This window comes from Delphinus delphis, chromosome 9, assembly GCF_949987515.2.
Source record: "Delphinus delphis chromosome 9, mDelDel1.2, whole genome shotgun sequence".
NCBI lineage: Eukaryota > Metazoa > Chordata > Mammalia > Artiodactyla > Delphinidae > Delphinus > Delphinus delphis.
This window is the reverse complement of record NC_082691.1, coordinates 59,133,551-59,154,898: the sequence shown is the minus strand read 5'-3', so window position 1 is coordinate 59,154,898 and position 21,348 is coordinate 59,133,551. Positions and strand designations below refer to the sequence as shown.

At 39.4% G+C, this 21,348-nt stretch overlaps 1 protein-coding gene across 2 annotated transcripts in view; it reads left to right on the top strand.

Annotated features, from left to right (window-relative positions):
- Positions 1-354: 354 nt before the first annotated feature.
- The window catches only part of HIBADH (3-hydroxyisobutyrate dehydrogenase), a 104,795-nt gene continuing 83,801 nt past the window's right edge, over positions 355-21,348 (top strand). Inside the window, exons 1-2 of one of the 2 annotated variants that reach the window (XM_060020649.1) lie at positions 355-564; positions 10,226-10,386. In XM_060020649.1, the coding sequence (XP_059876632.1) occupies positions 474-564; positions 10,226-10,386 (252 nt within the window). In that variant the 5' untranslated portion in view covers positions 355-473. Of the gene's footprint in view, positions 565-10,225; positions 10,387-12,214; positions 12,308-21,348 lie in introns of those variants that run through there. The other variant, XM_069541016.1, reaches the window with a different exon arrangement.

Here is a 21,348-nt window from a genome sequence, read left to right as displayed (position 1 = left end):
CAACACATGCAGTTACAACACTCCAAGGGGGCGGTTCTGAGGGTCAGATGCTCCAAGGAGGCGGTCGTGAGTGACAGCCGCCGCCTCCCACAAATCCTTTGCGTTTTGGTAAACAAGGAGACTCCAGCCCTCAGTCTGTAAATGAGGAGGAACTTGGGGGCGGGGCCAGAGCTCCGGATGTGCTACTCCGAGAAGGCCTCCTATTCGTGGTTCGCAAAGGGCGGAGGATGTGGGAATTCTGATTGGTCTGATTCCCTGTCCGTAAGGGGATTGACGTCCTATGTCCCGCCGGGCCGCGCCTCTCGGGGCCGCGCTCCTCCCCTCGCGGGTAGGTGCCCGCCCCGAGCGGCAGAGCGCGTGCGCATGCGGCCCCACGCCGCAGCCGATCCCGCCCGCCGCACCACGCACCCTAGCAGTCAGTGGGTGAGCTGGGAGCCGCGGAGGTCACCGTGGGGAGGCGGGGCGGGGGCAGCATGGCAGCCTCCTTACGGCTCCGTGGAGCCGCCTCCGGCCTGCGGTACTGGAGCCGCCGGCAGCAACCGGCAGTGGCCAGCCTTGCAGCGGGTAAGGACCTCGCGCCTTCTTCCCCAGTCCCTCCTCCGGCCGCCCGCTTCGCGCTCTCTGATGGCTGAAGAGGTCTTTTCACCGGAGGCGCTGCGGTTGGATCGGGGCTTAAAACCCAACATTTTGACTGGTTCCAAGGCCTGGCCTCTTCTGCGGCCCGCGCCACTAGTGCTTCCCCCCATTCTCCCCACCCAGATCTAGATGAATGGGGTTCGGCGTCCTTTTGGGACTTAGGAAGGAATGGGAAGAGCTTGGGGTAGAGAGAGGAGTATTTGGGTCCGAGTCCTGCTTCTTTGGAGTTAGGGCTTTGAGGACAATTGGAGGGCCCAGCCCCAGGGGCTACCCCTTACCCACCCCAGCGACCCCTGGCCTTGCAGCGCTGGCTGGCCTTGCAGCGCCCCGGGTGGGCGCGCTCTCCGGCCGCAGCCCTGATTTTTGTTTTAATCACCTTAATTGTTTCTGATGTTTTTACACAAGTGAAGTCTTACGAATCAGGTGATCAGTCTTTCCAGCAAAGTTTTAAGTCACCCTTGACCGGCCAGGCGGGCTTCCACCGCTTCTCTGTAACTGGGCTACCTGAAGATGACACTTCTGTCAAATTATTAACCAGAATACTTTCAACGTTCTCAAAATTGTGGCCTGAACCTATCCTGCTTCCGTCCCCTCCCACCCCTCATATCATTATAAGTTATGGAAGCTAACCATCGATTTAGGAAGAGGCAGTTTTTAGACCCACAGAGAACTAATCTTTCATTTTTCAGATGGAAGAACCTAAAGCCCCTTGGATAAGTGAATTAGGATATTACAGCAGGATCTAGAAAGTAGTCCTTGATTCTTTATGATTCCTGCACTTTTCTTCTACAGCAGGATTCCTCTTTAATTGGAAAATAGGTTGATTTGTGGGGAAACTGCCATTGTCTTCCTGTAAAATTTTTAGTTTTGAAAATGCACTATTTAGCACGCTCATACTTGGGAGATTGAAAAAGCCTTGGTATTAATTTTTTCTGATCTTTACTTTAAAAAAAAAGGCTGGGAATTGAGTTCTTAACAGCTTCCCTTCCTCCCCCTCAGTAAAAATCTAAGCAGAAGAGTGAATTTCCTCTCTGGCTTTAAAAGGGAAAGCTCCATATGATGGGAGAGAACAGATGTCTGATACAGAATCACAGTAATGAGATACAAACTCACAGAAATTGCCAAACTTGAGTGTAACCACTGTTTGAGCTACATGTATTGAACTACAAAAAATGCCTCCTACATTGGAGATACTTAAAAAAAATCACTCTTCTGCAGTAGTAAACGTAGCACCAGTTTTCACATGAATGCACAATTCTTTCAGTTTTGATTAGTCAAGGAAGACATACGTGCTGTTTAGTGGTTTTACAAGGTGTTCTAACGGTATTTTAATGAACCCTTGAAGTACCTTTTAGAGTTACAGGAAAGTTCTTAAAATTTATGGAAGAAGAGTCTGAGGCCTGTGACTATAATAAATGCTTCTGTAGACTGGAAAGGCCTACCTTGAAATGCTGGTAGACTACTTTGGCATATGATCTTGTTCTTTGACCCAAATACATTGTAAGAATATAGATTTATGACAAATTAAAAAAATTTTTTTGTGTGTGTGATGATTGTTTAAAATGCTTCAGTAATTGTTTTTACTCTGTGGAATTGTTTTAAACATTTTTGTTAATTTTAATTTACTGCAAAAGTGTTAACTTTTTTGATGTTGGAGTCTTAAAAGAAAAATTATGTGCCAGTTTGGAGTCTAGGGACATTAAGAGAAAGAACTGTGTTCAAATAGTAACATTATTTAGTGTTCTGAATTCTGTGGGATGTTTGTCTCCATGGTATGTTTAAGATGTTTATATCATATGGAGGGTAATATTATAAAGATCTATACAGTTATTTACAGTTTGAAAAAAATGACATCTAAAAGTTGCTGGTAATAGCATGTCTTACTTTTAAAATATTTAAAGCATTGAAAAGGAAATAGAAAAATGAGAACTATTAAACTAGACATACATTACTATTTTTTTCATACATTACTATTTCATCACCATTTAATAAAAGTAAGTTTTATGTTTTATCTTAAAAGGTAATTAAATTTAGTTTCAGACTTCTTTGTACAGACAAAAAAATGACAGATGTTGACCCTCTACAGTCATTTGATTCACTAACAAGTACAAGGAAAAATAATTTGTAACAGATCATCTTAAAGCAACCACCTGACCAAAAGTGGAGTGGGAAAATTAGCCAGCATTATAGACAGAAATGGGAATACAGTTCTTTTTCATTATTGGCTCTTTGTGTGTGTACGAACTCTGCCTTCAAAACAGCATAACTCGTTGTATAAATCAAATATATGCCATTTTTTCCCTCTTTACATTAGCTTCTAGGGTTGCACATGAAACTCTGAAAAGCTGCACATGGTTCTGGGGACCAAAAGTTGACCTTAAACTTGTGAAATTGCATAAGGAGAATACAGTTGACCTTGGAACAAAATGGGTTTGAACTGCATGGGTCAGCTTATGCATGGATTTTTTTCAATAAATTTGTACTACAGTTGGTTTAACCTGCAGATTGGAGCAGGTTGTGCAGGGCCAACTGTAAATTATACTTGGATTTTGTGAGGAGCGTCAGTGCCCCAACCCCACTCATGGTTCAGGGGTCAACTGTATTTCTAAAATAACTTGACCCAAATAATAAAGGCCTTTATAGAGTAAGTCACTACCCTTAGTTTAGTAACTCTTAGCATTGAAGCAAAAAGAATGCTTATTACGTAATATGTGATAAAGTAGGACACAAAGTTGTGTATGCAGTATAGAGTCTCATAATGAAAAAATGCATTCAGAAGACTGGAAGGGCTATACAAAATGCTAACTGATTATTTTTGTGTAGTGAGATTAAGTTTTTCCCTTATGACTTTATACTTTTTCGTATTTTTCAGTTTTCTACAATGAATTACTTTGATGAGAGAAAAAAAACTTTTAGAAGTGTAAAGTAATTAACCTATTACCAATTTTTGCATTTTGAAACCTGGAGTCTCCTGGTTTTTGGTGGCACTCCATGTTACCAAGATATGGATAACTTTGTCCATGTCCCATTGGAGAAAAGGTCATAATCTGTAAATTTACATCTGTATATTTAGAAACTAACTTTGCCAAATTTTCTGGCTAGTTTCTTCTTCCTCCTGGCTGCCGCTTAAGTAGTGTTACGGAGAGTCACAAGAGTTTGCTGATTAGATACAATCTTTTCTTTAATCTCTAGTTCATTTCCTATTACATACTCTGATTTTTCACAGATTTTTCTAAAAAGATTTTTAAAAAAGATTTTTCTAAATCTTTTACTTAGGGCTGCCAATCTGTGAACAGTCATTTGCAGAGAGATGCAGGTACCATAATTGGTTTAGGTAATTTGGAACTTCACCATAGGTCTGGGAGGAAAGGATATTGGAGAGTCAACCTGCAGCGTTTGCTTAATGGTTGCTGCAATACAAATTACCTTTGATGGATCCACTTTATCACTGTCTTTACTCTTGCTTCAGCACTGACTTTTATCCTCATTTGATGAAAGCTCTCTCTAGTTAGTAATTCATTCATATAACACTATTAAACACTCACTGTGTGCCAGTTTATTTATTTCATTTATTATAAAAGTAGTCATAAAAGTTATATGCACATGGTAAAAACTCAAAAGATTATAAAATGAAAAGTAAGAGTCTTTTCTCTAACTCTGACCCATCAGTCCAACTTTCTAGCTGTAACTGCTGTTTCTTAAGCATCTTACTGAAACTTGAAAACGTTTAATGCATATGTATTCTTTTTTCTCATATACTGTATGTTATTATATATAATGCTCTGCGTCTTGCTTTTTTTCACTTAATAACATGTCCTGGAGATTTTTTTCTTTATACTTTTAGATAGATATATCACATTCTTTTGAACATTACATACTATTTCATTGTATTGATTTTCTATGAAATATCAAGTACCTTGTTAATGTATATTTAGTTATTATAAATTAAGTGCCCTGTTAATAATGTGTATTTAGTTATTTATAATGTTTCTGTTGTTACAAACATTCCTATAGTAAACTATATTTTTGTGTTGTTCAGAGTTTATATGTAGTAGAGGTCAGCAAACTGTGGCCCAATAGCTGGGTCCCTGTTTTTGTAAATAAACTTATATTGGAAAACAAGCACAGCCACTTGTTTTTATATTGTGTATGGCTGTTTTAAAACTATAGCGGATGAGTTGAATAGTTGTGACAGAGGCCTCGTGGCCCCAAACTGAAATTGTTTACCCCCTCACCCTTTAAGAAAAAGTGTGCTGACCCCTTACGTGTAGTATAAATTCCTGCAAATGGAATTACTGGGTCAAAGAGTATGTGCATTTTAAATTTAAATTTTATAATAAAATTCAAATGTAGATCCTTTTTTCAAATTGCTCTCTAAAAGGATGACGTAAAATACAATTCTACAGTGTATGAGAGTATATGTTTTATCAGTCCTTTCTAACCAGGTGTGAGTTTATCAAAGAAACACATTTGTCCAGCTGATAGGTGAAAATGGTATTACATTGCTTTGTTTTGCATTACTCTAGTTATGACAGAAGTTGAGCATTTTTTCAAAGTTTTTTAAAAATATTTTATGTTAACTGTCATTTTGTGATTTTGGCATACTTTAAAACAATGGATTATTTACATTTTTCTTCCAGATTTTAAAGTTATTTGCATATATAGTAAAGTAGCCCTATCTCTATCGTGTGTTGCAAGTGTTCTTCCTAGTTATTTGTGTTTTGTCATGTTTGTGATTTTTTTTTGAGATGTGCTAAGTTTTTCCCCCTTCTTTTATTATGAACAATTTCAAAGTATTGAAAGAATAATGCCATGAACATCTGTGTACTCTTTGCTCAGTGTCAACGGTTGTTAACCAGCCTTTTGCCATATTTGCTTTATTTCTTTCCAAGTATATTCATATCCCACCTGTATCATTTGAAATTAAAATGCAGACACTGTGACACTTTAAACCCTAAATGATTCAGTGTGAATCTCCTAAGAAGGACTGTCTCCTACATAACCAAATTACCATTACCTAAGACAATTAGCACTTCCCTGGTATCATCCTAATATACAGCTCATATTTAAAATTTCATAATTTTCCTTAGAATGTCATAAGACTTTCACCCCCAACACCCAAATCCAGATCCATTCAAACTTCACACGTTGCATTCGGTTGATATATCACTTCAGTATCTTTAGATTGAGAAATGTCTTCTCTTGTTTGTTTTTTCTGTAAACATGTTGACTCTTTAAAAACAGCTTTATTGCAATATAGTTGACTTACAATAAACTGCACCTGTTTAACATTTACAGTTTGCACCTGTTTAACATTTACAGTTTGATGAGTTTTGACGTGTATATACCTGTGAAACCATCAAACCATCATCACAATCAAGACAGTGAATGTATGCATTCACCCCTCCCCCATCAGTTTCCTCATGCCTCTCTACATACTCAAACATCTATAATTGTACAGTTTCACTGGCTAGATAGATTCCTATCTTGACAGTTGTTTTTTGTTTCAGTTCTTTAAAGATGATGCTCTCCTGTTTTCTCACTGGCTTTGTTTCTGACAGGAAATCTGCCTTCATTCTTATCTTTGTTCCTTTGTACATAATGTCTTTTTTCTGCCAGTTGCTTTTGAGCATTTTGATTATGATGTGTCTTGGTATAGTTTTCTTCATGTTTCTTGTGTTGGGGTTCACTGAGCTTGGATGCATGGGGTTTATGGTTTTCATCAAATTTGGAAATTTTTCCCATTAGTTCTTCACATATTTTTCTTGTCCCCACTTTGCTCTCCTCTCATTTAAGGACTCCAATTTCGCTATGTGTTTGGCTGGTTGAAGCTGTCTCACTGCTCACTAATGTTCTTTTTATTTTTTAAATTCTTTTTTCTGTGTTTTGTTTTGGATAGTTTCTGTTGCTTTGTTTTTAAGGTCATTGTCCTTTTCTTCTGTAATTATATTATAATCCAACCTATTACTCTGTCCTTTTACTACTGTATTTGAAATATTTTTCATATCTGTCTTTTCTATAGCCACCAGTCTTTATTAACTCTGCCCTTACTGTGGACTGAATGTTTGTAGCCCTCCAAAATTCATGTGTTGAAATCCTAATCCCCACTGTGGTAGTATTAGGAGGTGGGGCCTTTGGGAAGTAATTGGGTTATGAGGGTGGAGCCCTCATGAATGGGATTAGTGTCCTAAAAACAGGAAGGAGAGCTTGTCTTCTCTCTCTGCTCTCCAGAGATACAAGAAAATGGTCATCTGCAAGCCAGGAAGTGAGCCCTCACCAGATACTGGATCTGTTGCCTACTTGATCTTGGTCTTCCCAGCCTCCGGAACTGTAAGAAATAAATGCTTGTTGTTTAAGTCATCATAACAACTATACTATGGTTTATTTGTTACAGCAGCTGGAATGGACTAAGACAGACCTAGACAGTCACTTTTATGTTGGTCTTTTTGCCTCCAGGCTCTTCCTTTAGTTCATCCATTGTACACTGCTGCCTCATTTCTGTCCTAAAGCATGGGTTTGGTCAGGTCATTTCTCTTGCCCAAACCTTTCAGTAACTACCTGTCTTAGTCTGTTTGGGCTGCTGTAACAAAATACCATAGACTGGGTGGCTTATAAACAGCAGAGAACTATTTCTCACAGTTCTGGAGGCTGGGAATTCCAAAATAAAGGTGCTGGCATATTTAGTGTCAGGTGAGGGCCCACTTCTTGGTTCAAAGACAGCCATCTTTTCACTGTGTCCTCACATGGTGGAAGGGGATGAGGGAGCTCTCTGCGGCCTCTTTTGTAAAGGCGTTAGTCCCGTTCGTGAGGGTTCTCCCCTCATGATCTAATCACTGCCCAAAGGCCCCACCTCCAAATACCCTCACACTGGGAATTATTTTTTCAACATAGAAATTTTGGGAGGACCAAACAAACATTCAGTCTGGGGTACCACCACTTGCTTACAAAATACACTCAAATTGTTTAGAGCATACTTCCCAGCCTTCCACATTATGGTTGCATTTTTTCTTTCAATCTTAATCTTGCTGTTTTGTTTCTTTGTGCGTCCTGTAGGAAGAGTGGAGGGCACTTAAAAATGAAGAACCTAGAGTCAGATTGGCTGAATATGAATCTTGGCATTACAACCTTATAAAGTCTTGGGCATTTTATTTAAACTAACCAAGTGTCAGGGACCTGAGCTGGAAGACAGGCTTAATGATGGGATCGGATGACAGTGCTATTTATAAAGTACTGAGTATAGTGTCTGGCATGTAGTAAAATTGCCACAAATATTAACTTTTACTATTATTCATTTTTTTCTTGGCTTTCCTATTTCCTTGCATATACTCATGTGCATACTCATTCCTTTACTATATGGAGCTCCCTTTGTTCCTACTCTGATTCCATTTGAAAGCCTATACCCATCCTAGAATACTCAGGTCAAATGCTAGCTTTTTCAAGTTCCCAAACCAGATGAGTTCTTTAGTATCAGCATTATTTTTCATACTTTATCCTTCACTTTCATGTTTTAGTGTCTGTGTACATAGTCGTTCTCTTGTGTTTTAAGCTGGTTGAAAGCAAGGACTGTATGTCATTTGTGTCTTTGATGGCATCTGCCATGGTACATATGATAGTTGCTTCATATTTGTTGAATGTGTGAATGAATTATGGTTCTACCTTGCCATAGTTAAGTGTTTGACTTAGAGTGAGTTGCCTATTAAAATTAACTGCAGTTAAATAATAATATTTCTAGTTTCTAATGTTCTTAGTTAAATTATACCTTTTCAAGCTTAACACAGTAGTCAGGCATGCTAGTTGTTAGTATTAGAGTTCTCTTACAAAGTATACTTCTCATTCTGCTTAATATCAAAATAAAAATTCAGTGAGGTGTCATTTCTCTGTCATTAAACCCCTTGTGAACCAGAAAGTTAGGCACAGGACTCCTATCATACCCAGCATGTTAAACTCAGAACTGGTAAGGTGATGATGCACAGGGATGACACCCTTTTTAACAGAAATGTTAGAGACAGTCGTGGAGTTCATAGGAATGAAATGTGCTTCTGACCCAAGAAGACCTCTATTTCTTAAGCACGAGGGCTTCAAATCATTTGCTTTTAGGAATCTCATTACATTGAGATTAAGTTGAAGGAGGAGCAGGGATCCATTAGTTGGGAGGATCTGAAAAAGGGTGACTGTGATTAGTTGGTGCACGACACAGTTTTAAAACTGGAGTCCTTGAAAGAGAAAGGAAAAATAAAGCCGGGAAATGATACGGAAATGGGCAAGTGGAGTTATTTCTCTTTGTTCTCTCACTAGACTGTGAACTTTTGGAGGGCAAGGACCACATCTTGCTTGTGTCATAGTACTTCATGCAGTAAATACTTGAGAGGAGTTCTAAATCTAGAAATAGAGAAATCGTGTCTAATATTATTTTCATGGTGATGCGAAGCCTGTCTGCTCTCTTGCAAAAAGCATTACCTTGAATTGTATGCCCCAGTGTGATTTCAAAAAGCCTTTTGTAAAAAGGAAGAAAATCAAATCAAACAAAATCTGCATACAGCTTTTTGTGTGTGTGTGTGTGTGCATTTATTTATTTTTGGCTGTGTTGGGTCTTTGTTGCCGTGTGCGGGCTTTCTCTAGTTGCGGCAAGCAGGGGCTACTCTTCGTTGCAGTGCGCAGGCTTCTCATTGTGGTAGCTTCTCTTATTGCGGAGCACAGGCTCTAGGCATGTGGGCTTCAGTAGTTGTGGCTTGCGGGCTCTAGATCACAGGCTCAGTAGTTGTGGCTCATGGGCTTAGTTACTCTGCGGCAGGCATGTGGGATCTTCCCGGACCGGGGCTTTAACCCATGTCCCCTGCATTGGCAGGCAGATTCTTAACCACTGTGCCACCAGGGAAGCCCTGCATATAGCATTTTAAGAACAATTTTCTTTTTCTGTAAATGGAGATGCCCCTTCTCTGAAAGTGCGCGGAGTTGTTATCTCAGGATCCCGAGACTGTTACCCTGGCCATGGAAAGCCCATGGAAGTGTCCCCCTGCTCTCTCCTAGGACCCCATTTATAAACTGGTGACTTCTGGTTGAAATACATTCTTCTGGGTTTAACATTTTTATTAAGATTGTTTTTTATACCATTGGAGGGGATGGTTTCTATAAATGTGGAAGTGGGAAGGTAAAACGTTTTCCCATTCTTGGACCTTGTCCAAGATACAGGTTTTATTGAATACTTCCAGTTTTTAATACACATTATTAGAGAAGGTAATATAGATAAGAGAATCTAGGATACTTCACTTAACAGGTAAAGTATATAATAGGTATTTAATAAATGATAACATTAAGTTTATTGTTAAAAATAGTAAGGGGATGTTATAGAGATAGAAAGCAGAGGAGAGAATGCTTAAAATTCTATGATTGCTTCCTGGAGAACTATATACTCAGAAGTTAGTCTGCCTATACATTGTTGATATCTTTAAATGATCATTAGTTTAAAACTAATCTTTAAAAAGTTTTTTTTGATAGAAAATATCAAAATCACAATGACTTCTTAATATTGAGTGAATATTTACAATAAAGCATGTTACTGCTCCTGTTAAAACTAATGTATTGAAATCAGTGTGTTCTAGGTCAATGGCTTCTAAGACTCCAGTTGGATTCATTGGAGTAGGCAACATGGGGAATCCAATGGCAAAAAATCTCATGAAACATGGCTATCCACTCATTATTTATGATGTGTTCCCTGATGCATGCAAAGAGTTTCTAGATGCAGGTGAACAGGTAAGACCTTTTCTTAAGATTTTTTTTAAAACTTTATTTATTTATTATTATTATTATTTTTTTGGCTGTGTTGGGTCTTTGTTTCTGTGCGAGGGCTTTCTCTAGTTGCGGCGAGCGGGGGCCACCCTTCATCGCGGTGCGCGGGCCTCTCACTATCGCGGCCTCTCTTGTTGCGGAGCACAGGCTCCAGACGCGCAGGCTCAGTCGTTGTGGTTCACGGGCCCAGTTGCTCCGCGGCATGTGGGATCTTCCCAGACCAGGGCTTGAACTTGTGTCCCCTGCATTGGCAGGCAGACTCTCAACCACTGCGCCACCAGGGAAGCCCCCGATTCTTTTAGATTTTGATGTTTAAAAATGTTTTCTAGATTTTGATGTTCCACATTCAAATAAGTGACATCTTCTTAGAAGTATACACAATGGATTTGTAAAGTTAACTTGTTAGTTTTATTTCTCTATATGTAATATTATACATGTGTATATTATATGATATGTAAAATATGTGTACAAACACACACACACACACACACACACACACACGAGACCGTTTACTAGTAACTGAATTTAGAGTTTTTTTTCAAGATATGAAGGAAATTCTTCTTGTACAAGTTGTAGAGTGGTAATTGAGGGCTGAATGTAATCCCAGAACTGGGTGAATACTAAAAAATTCCTGAGAAGTATAGAAAAAGGTTAGAGAACAAATAAATTGTCAACTTCTAGGTAATAGGCTTGAAATAAATACTGAGAAAATGCAATGCCTACATAAAGAACAGGTTTAAGCAACTTAGAGGCTACTTGCAGATCTGGATATCCTCCATCTCCTTCTCCATCATGGTTTGTATGCCATCTGGGGGTGGCAGCAGTGTTGTTTGAGGATGTGTGAGTATCATCTTGGAACTTTTCAGGGTAGGGTTGTGGCTGCTTATGCCCATATAATCTCTGAATATTGACACTGTACCACCAGTGCAGTAGCTTAAGTAGCTTAGGGACTTAGACTTGTTGGAGAGGTTTGATCAATTCTTTGTTCTGGGAAAGATGGCTTTACCATCTTCAAGGATGGTAAGGAGTTCCAAGCTGATATTCAGTCTGGGATGGATTGTTTTTCTGAGGAGATGGATATTACCTTTTGGGATAACACATCTATTTGATGTTGGCATTTTTCAGTGGTTTATATATTTATTTGTAAGAGTAACAACGGTACTTGGTCTCTAAACAGAGGAAATATCTTCAATTAAATACAGAATTTAATCAAAGTAATAACAGCATATTCTTCTGGCATTTTGGAGAATAATGTTCCCGGAGTTTTCATGTGTGTGTGTGTTTATGAAAGATCACATGAATTTCTCTTCCTCTTTCTACCCCTTCTAGTAATACAGAGGTGGAAATTGAATGGAAACTGATTTACCTTGGACTGGCAAAGCAGAAGCTTAGGGCCTTTCAAATTGTGACCAATGCCATTACTCTTCCCTCTATTCCTGTAGCACTTAACAACTTGCCTATGGAGAACTGAAATGGTCATCATCCCTTTGTGAATCTCTTTTCTGCTGCTTGCCAGATTTCTGGAGCTTTCTGATGCTCTGCCTGAATTGCCTCATATTCTGAAGTTATCCTTTTACCTCCATTTCCTAACAAAATTCTTATTTTTTTAGTGTTGCTAATTTTAGGTAGGTGTGAAGGAAGGCCACCTTAAGAATAAGACTTACACTTGAGTGAAGGAGACATTTACATTTTAAAAGAGAGAAAAGAAACTAATATTTAATGAGTACCTCCTACGTGTCAGGTCTTTTACTAAATATTTTGTACATATTATCTAATTTTATCTTTGTAACAGAAGTATTTTCAGGAAACTGATGCTTGGAGAAGTTAAATAACATCCCCAAGGTTGCACAGTGAGTGAATGGCAAGAGCCAGGATCTGAACAAAGGTCTGTCTTTGACTTTGGAGCTTTAGCTCTTTTAATTACATGATGTGTAGTCACTAATTAATGAAATTTATGTATGAGACATTTTTAAGTGTATGTGTGACATCTGATGATTCTGAAATGTAGCTACCTGTTACCTATTTATAAACTAGTCTACTAGAAAACGAAGTGCCTAGATTTCTTTTGGATCAGTTAATGTCAGGCCAGTAATGATTATATACCACACCCTTGTTTAATATGTTGTTTTGCACCAATGAAATTTGTTGGAATTAAATAATAGTTATCTATTATGATGGATTGTATAGTGAGTGGGTATACAGTGGGTTGAATAGTGGCCCCCCAAAAGATGTCCTACAAAATTCTTAGAAGAAAACATAGGGGTAAATCTTCATGACCTTGAATTTGGCAAAGGATTCTTAAATATGACACCCAAGATCATGAGCAACAAAATTAAAAATAAAACTTCATCAAAATTGAAAACTTTTGTGCTGCAAAGAACAAGGGCAAGAAAGTGAAAAGGTAACCCAAAGAATGGGATAAAATATTTGCAAATCATATATCTGATAAGGACTTGTATCTAGCATGTATAAAGAAGTCATACAATTCAAACAGAAAGACAAGTGACTCAATTAAATGGACAAAGGATCTGAATAAACACATGAAAAGATGCCAATATCATTAGTCATCAGATAAATGCAATCAAAACCACAATGAGATTTCCACACCCACTGGGTTGGCTAGAATTACAAAGGCAGATAACAAGAAGTATGGAGAAATTGAACTATCACACACTGCTGATGAGATTGTAATTCTACTCCTAGGTATATATGAAAGAGAAATGAAAACACATACCCACACAGAAACTTGTATATAAATGGCAGCATTATTCATTACAGCCAAAAGATAGAAACAACCTAAATGTCCCATCAGTAGTAAGCAAAATGTGGTATATCTATACAATGATATATTACTCAGCCATAAAAACGGATGAAGCACTGACACATGAAAGTCCAGAACAGAGAAATCTGTAGAGACAGAAAGTAGATTAGTGGCTGTTTAGTGCTGGCTGGGAGAGGAGGGGAAAGAGGGAGGCAGGCATAGGGGAGAGATAGCTAATGGATATGGGATTTTTTTTCTTGAACTGATGAAAAGTTCTAAAATTGTGTTGGTTGCACATATCTGTGAATACACTAAAAACCATCAAATTATATACTTTAGGTGGGCAAATTATATGTTATGTGAATTATATCTCAATAAGGTGATTTTTAAAAAAGATAAATGTCCAAGTTCTAACCCCCAGTACTTGTGAAAGTGACCTTATTTGGAAACAGGGTCTTGGCAGATGGAATTAGGTTTAAGATCTTGAGATGAGGTCATCCTGGATTTCGGGTGGGCCCTAAAGGCAATGATGAGTGTCCTTACAGAGAGCCACAAGGGGAAGGCCGTGGGAAGTCGTAGGCAGTCTTCAGAGTTATACTGTGGCAAGCCAAGGAACACCAGGGTCAGCCAGAAGCTAGTAGAGGCAAAGGAGGATCTTCCTTTGGAGGCAGCATGGTGCTGCCTACACCTTGCTTTCATACTTGTGGCCTCCAGAGCTGTGAGAATACATTTCTGTGTTTTAAGCCACCATGCTTGGGGTAACATTGCGGCAGCCACTGGAAACCAGTACAGCTAGAATCTACAAAATGGGTTTAGAACCTGCCCTTTCCACTTAGTATCTGCAATCTCAGGCAAGTTATTTAGTGTCTCTATATCTGTTTCCTCATGTGTAAAATAATAAGGATAATAATAATAACCTTTCTCAGGGAGTTGTTACGAGGATTAAATGAATTCATATATGTAAAGAGCTTAAAATGATGTTTGGCACAGTAAGGAGTGTGTGTGTTAGCTCTAAGTAAGTTCCCATAAGTCTTGGTTTCACCTCTGCTCTACAGAGCTGTTATTTCCTTTTCTAATGCTTTCTATTCACATGACAATGTCAGAGTCTCTCACTTCTTTGTGAAGAAAAGTTACTTTTTATTGCTTTGATCACTATGGGTTAAGGCTATCTTAGAATCTCTTAGCAAAACGGGATAGGACGTTCATTAATTTACTAATTTGACTGATGTTTCTTGAGTACTTTCTATGTGCTAGGTACTGGGAATATAGCCCAGAACAAAACAGTTACAGTCTTTGCCTTTGGGGACCAACAGGAGGTGTTAGATTATCACATCACACAAATACGTGATTCCAAATTGTGATGTGGAAAGAAGAAGAGTCTCTTCAGTTTTCAGTAAAATCTGCATTACGTTGGCTGAGAGGGCAGTCAGGGACATTCTCTGAAGACTAGACATTTAGGTAGATAGCACAAGAATAAGGATTTATCCAGGTGAAGAATGGGGACAAAGGAGCAATTTTCTTTAAAAGTGGAAGCCTCTCCAGGTTTCTAGAGATTTCTACGTTAGGTCGACCGATACAGGTTGAGTACCTTGCATGTGTCTAGCAGTCCACCTAGTGCTGTGGAGAATAAAACAGGTTGAGTTGGATGTGGCAATGTATTAGATGTGTCTCAGGTGGCAAGACTAAATAATAGAAGGGAGTTTTTATTAAAATTGTATTTTGACAGTAATAAAGTGCTGAAGCAGGTTTTGAGGGGAAAAATAATAAGTAACTCTTAAGAGTCGTTTCATTTCTGATAGAGAGCTACATAAATATTGTGCTTAATCTTCGCTCACCTACAAACAGAAATGCTGTAGCCTGAAATGAAGGTCATGGAGACGAGATCTCTTGGATTCCTGGATAGAAATCAGAGGGTTCTAGGACACAGACTCAGTTATTAGATTTTCCTTCTTTTCTTCTTCCTTGAGATACATAAGTGGGTGTGGGGAAGGAAGGAGGATGGGTTCTGGGTGGCTGCCTGTCCCAGATTAGTGAAGCGTGAGACTCTCTTAGCTTCTGCCCACAGCTCCCAGCCCTGCCCCGCTCCCAGCACACGGTGGGAAAGTTGCGTGGGCGATTCACACTGGGGCGGCAGAGCCTGGAAGGCAGAACCCTCTTTTCCCACGTCCCATCTCCCTCACCGCTCTGCTTCCTCTCAGAGTCTTGACTCTAAGAGGTCCTCTGAGTATTGATTACAACAGCAGTGGAGGGCAGGAGAACGTGAAATTGAGATAAATGACAGGAGAAGGGTAAAGGGTATAAAAAAGCTTTGGGCCTGAGGGGAAATATTCTGTCATAATAAAATGAAAACATTTGTTGATAAATGATTTTTATGCCAGCAGCTTAAAAACCGTTTTGGTCATTTGAGCAAGTGTAATTTCCTAAGACCCCTACTTTAAAAGGTAATGTTAATTTGGATGTGTGACTTCTGATGTGTTAAAATGTCAGTAGTACTAATTCATAGCTATATTTAGTTTTAAAATGTTTGATAAAGGAAAAAATGAGTTTCATTTTACTACTAAAAGACAAAGAGAAGACTTGGGATGAAATGGAAAAATATAGGTGAAAACTTTGAAACTTCTTGCCATTGTGCACAATAGTGCGGTGAATGGATTAAGAGTTCAAAAATTCAAAGTATATTTGAGTTGACTCTTATATTTTAAGGACAGGTGTCCCTTCCTTTCCCTGATGTTACTATCACAAGTGAAATCGATGAAATGGCAGCCAAAGAAAACAGAATTTTTTTCCCTCAAAGTCTGCAGAAAACATGGCTAGTTGATTTCAAATGTCAACTGTGCTTTCAGTGGGAAATTTGCAGGGAGAGAAAGTACCAAACTAGACATATCTGGATCAAAAAGCAATCAATAGTTCTAAAGCTCTTTGGACATCTCCTTGAAGAAGTGTTTTTTTAAAAGCAAAAACTGGGCATTTATTGTTTCATGTAACTGAAGAGTTGGGGAGTGGCCTGAACCCAGGCACAGCCGAATTTTGGGCACAGATGTAATTAGATCCGTTTCTGTCTGCTTCTTGGCTCTGCTTTCCACGGGCCTGGCTCCTCCCTCCCCTCAAGGTGCAAGGTCCACCTGCAGTTCTGGGTGAAGTGCTTTAGGGTGTTACCACCCTGGAGGTTTTCCTTCCAGCTGTACCTAGTAGTAAAAAATACTACGTGGGTTATGAAGGAAATAAAAACTTGGACATGTTAAAATGCTTCACGTGCCTGACTGTATTTAATGAACTTATTTATACCTTTACATGTTAACCAATTCTATTAGGGCATTTATAATTGGTTTAATATGTTACTTGTGGTCATTCCCATAAAAAATTTACAGTTTCCTCTCTCCGTATCCCTTTATTATATCTTTATTTCTGTTGGAAACTCGGGTTTAACATACAATGCATCATTTCAACTTCTAGCATCTATTCTAAGAATGTAACCCATGATAATTATCAGGCCTTTGGGTATTAGAAATCATGAATCAATAAATTGTGAATGTAGTGGTTTAAAAGCATAAACCCAGGAGGAACCTGGCTGCCTGAGCTCAGATCTCAGCTCCATCATGTGCTGGCCGTGTGACTTTTAGACAGATTATTTAACTTCTTTCTACTTAAATTTTCTCATCTTATAAAATGGCAGTAGTAATAGTACCTTCCTCTTAGCCCTAGAGAACCTGGCACATAGAAAGTGCTGTTACTACTACCACCACTGTTACTACTGTTATGGTTGTTGCTTTAGTATCTATACCATATTTCTCCCAAATCTGCATTCCCCAACACCACACATATAAATGCACCACTGTGTTGGCTGAGTCACTGAGTCCAGAGTTGTTTGGAATAGAATTGTAGACATATTTTTATTTATTTATTTATTTTTTTGCAGTACGCGGCCCTCTCACTGCTGTGGCCTCTCCTGTCACGGAGCACAGGCTCCGGACGCGCAGACTCAGCGGCCATAAGCTCACGGGCCCAGCCGCTCCGCGGCATGTGGGATCCTCCCGGTCCGGGGCACGAACCCACGTCCCCTGCATCGGCAGGCGGACTCTCAACCACTGTGCCACCAGGGAAGCCCTAGACATATTTTTAAATGAAAGAATGATGATAAAAATTAAAACCAAATTAGGAGATAAAGTGATTTGACTGCATCCCTGTTTAAGAACATATTCTGCAGAGTCCCTTGTGTCCTTTTATTTTACAGAAGATACCAATTTCTCTTTTTAAGCGGTAGCATCCAGGGCATGTGACTTGTGCTTCGTTTCCATTTTCATTGTGTGGGAATTTCCTTGGAGATGCCTCTGAGTGGTGCCAAAAGCCTTGGGACTTATGCAGCATTTCTGTATGAGTTTTCTGGTTGAACTAGGCTTAATTGGATTCTCTTGTTTTCTCTCTAAAAACTTGGGAACCATCTTGTTCCTGGGTTATAAGGCTGAACATGTTTGGTTAAGTAATTCTATTGAGATCTAATCTGGCATCCACTCAGGTTTTGTTAGATGAGAACTTTAAAAGTCTCTTGCTGAGTGGGCTTCATCATTGTTGACCACATGTTTCAAGATGTAGGCAAAAACCGTTTTGGTCAGTTTTTTAAGGGTAGTGCAATTTTTTTTTTTTTTTTTTGCGGTACGCGGGCCTCTCACTGTTGTGGCCTCTCCCGTTGCGGAGCACAGGCTCCGGACGCGCAGTCTCAGCGGCTATGGCTCACGGGCCCAGCCGCTTTGCGGCATGTGGGATCTTCCCGGACCGGGGCATGAACCCGTGTCCCCTGCATCGGCAGGCGGACTCTCAACCACTGCGCCACCAGGGAAGCCCAAGGGTAGTGCAATTTTGAAGCAACAGTATGCATTTCTACTTGGAAAGATTAAAATACACCGAGTGGCAGGTTTAACCAAGGTCATGTTCATCTTGTTTCTTTGCAAGTTTCTCTTACCCATTTGGTTTATGTGGAAGCAATGCTGAGCTTCACTTTTGTGACTGTTTTGTCTAGCAGAGACAGCGAGATTTTTCTCTTTATGTAAAACAACTAGGTTAACTGTTGTCTCCTTCCATTGGATATGTAAAAAAGAGGTGCAGTTACTTCAGATTGCTCTGGGCCCTGATGCCCCCATCATTCCTCCCGCCACCCACCCAGCAAAGCAGATTTTGTCTTTAATCTGTCCAGTTGTCTAATCTTTATATTGTACACCTGCCATTGGTGCTTACTAGCATACAGATGAATCTAGTTGCAGAAATTCTTAATGACTGTAGATATTGTGAAGGGAACCAATCTCCTGTAATCAAAATTAAAATAATGGAAAAGTAGGGTCACCTTAATTCACAATGGTGTAAGAATGAGGCAGTTGGAATTGTCAAGAGATTTTTCTGGGATGGCCATGACAATCAGAGCAGAGCCAGGTTCCAGGGTCAGCCAGGTCAGTGACCGTCCACACATGTGGAGGTGTAGAAGAGTCCTGCTAATGCTTTACATTTGTACTGAGTCATTGCAGATGCTTCCCTATACCATCAGCCCTTTTTCACAGAGTCTGTGCCTTCCTAAAATTTAAGGTTACTAAATGTGAAAAATTCCCTTGGCTAAGTTTCCTTTCTACTTTGGAGATAGAAACGCTTGAAGATAATCCAAATCACTATTCTTATTTTGTAGATTCGTAAACTGAAGCCAGAGAGGTTAAGTGATTTGCACAAAAGCACAGATGATTTAGTGGCTGAGCTATAACTAAACCCAGTCTCTGGCTTCCCAAATTAGTGTTCCTTTCCCTGATCCATGCTGTCTTTGCTTATCCATTCAATTAGCAAATGTAACTGAAGGGACTCTAATTAAGTTGGCTCCTAAAGGCTTTTGTGGTGAGTGTCAGACTGGCAATAAGGTTTGTTTTTTTCCTGCCAGCTTTTGAGTCATGGCCAAATTTTGTTAGTCAGTTATTTCAGAGTCTTGAAGTCATCACATGGAAGGCAAGATGATTTGAATAACTGGACACACTTGTCTGTCTAGTAAACACGCCTTCTGTAGTGCAAATTAGAGACTGTTAGAATAATGTACCAAATTTATATAGTTGTTACATATGGAGCAGTTGTGGCCAGTACAGTGGTGACATTCCAGCTATCACTATCATTGTGTGTTTTTTTCCAGACCTGTGAGCTTTGACACTACTTTCCTGTATATTTGAGGGGTTAGCAGTACTCTGGCAACCCAGGCATCCCAAGAAGCAGATGCTAGGGATGCAGGGGGCTGATTGGCCACCCCATGCACTTGGCAGTTGCATGAATTGGCACAAGAAGCTTGGAGGTGTGAAGTATTCCTAGATCTGTGAGCTAATTGTTGGTACCCCTGAGGGCATGTCTCAAGGAGTTATCTAGATGGAATTGAATTTCCTTCAGTGGAAGAGACTCTGAATTCCTAAGAGAAAGTCTGAAGTTGACTCTTAGACCTCAGGGCTGGCTTACTACAGTCCCTGAAAGATCAAGAGAGATGGAGCTGAGATAGAAGGAAAGGCAGCTGAAAGGTATGCCACCATTTTGCATGCCTTTATTACTTCATTTAAATAGGATGAACAGATGGGGCTCTCTATGTAACCCATATTCTTGACACAGTCCAAGAGTAGAGAATTATGACTCCTATAGCTTTTCCTTTTCTTCTCATCTTACTGAGCTGTTTTTTTTCTTAAGGAAACTTGAATTGTTTGCCAGGAAATAGTTGCCTCTTTTCAAATCTCAGTATTTGTTTGAGTGTAAGAAAGGTTTTCACCTAACTTAAGTATTACTTTGTAATTTGATGGAAAAAAATTTTTTCCAGAATTATTTGTGGCCGATCCCCACTATATATCAAAATATACATATTGTTGAATGTGCCACTTTGTAGACTCTAAAATGCTGTATTGCCTTTAGATGAGAGAGACTGTCTTTTTTTTGTTGTTTTTGGCTTTAGAGTCTGAGGTGTTTAATATTATCACTTAGTACACAAAGTGCCAGGATACTTGATTATCCGAAATTTTAGAATACAACTTATGAAATTATGTTAAAACTGCCTTTATGTAGAATTTGATTTAGAAGCTGATAGTCTCTTACGGAAGAATGAAATGTAATTGCTTCTAGCTCATAATATTTAGATTGCACACTGTGTTTGGTTTCTCATTCTTTCATCAGCTGTACATCAAAGACAGAAAGAAAGTGTTTCGTTTACTTCCACCACATGAAAAGCAGAGGCGTTCCCATTCCTAAGATGCTTATGTGCCAGTTCTCCTATGGAGAAAGTTTTGATTATCCTCCTGATAGTTCCTTGTCTTTTCTTTAAAGAGAGAAAAGGCTTTGGAAAGGAGCTTTCGTGATAATTGGGGTGATAGATTCTTTCTGTTAAAGGAGAGTTTCAGTCAAGAAGTGATCTCCTGGTCTCTTCTGGCCTCTTTGGTTGCTGACCAGCTGGCCAGGTGTATCATGGTGTATATATTCGAGAGAGCAGGGGGTGGGGGAAATGTGAGTGAGGGTATGTACACCCATACTTGTAAACATATGTACAGAGGATGGGCAGAGCAGCTTTCTTGTACAGTATGTTCATGGTCATCATTAAAGCAGAAGTCAGGGTTCTGACTTCTGAGAGAGAGAGCGTACCTTGATGCCTGTTCGTATGTCGTTGTTGTATATATGGTTTCCACAGGAGACCTGACATCTCATGCTCTCAGACTTCATGGTGGTACTCACATTCAGTGCAGTGCATGCTTATGTCCTTGTCTTGACTTTTTATAAAACAGGCTTAATTTTTTTTTTTCTTGAAAATAGAGGCTGGAAGATAGTGGTAATGGGGGCCTGAGAATTTACTTGTGGATTTTGCTGCCCATGAATTAATTGGTGTATCCTGTAGTTCAGCTACCAAGTCTGATATACGAGAATGTTTTCTTAGAGCATCTACCAAAAAGTATGCTGTTTAAGAATCCAACTTAGAGGAATCCATGAGAAGTGTGTCCGTTCCCAGGCCTGTTGGGTTTTGCCCTTTTCCCCCTCAACTCACTTCACACTTTTTAAAGTAAACAGTGGATGTGATTCCATAGAAATTGCATCTGTATGTGTGAAGGAATGGACTCTATTTTAGGCAGTAACGGGTTTTTTTGCTCGTTTTTTGTTTTTGTCATTTGAAAACAAGGATTAGT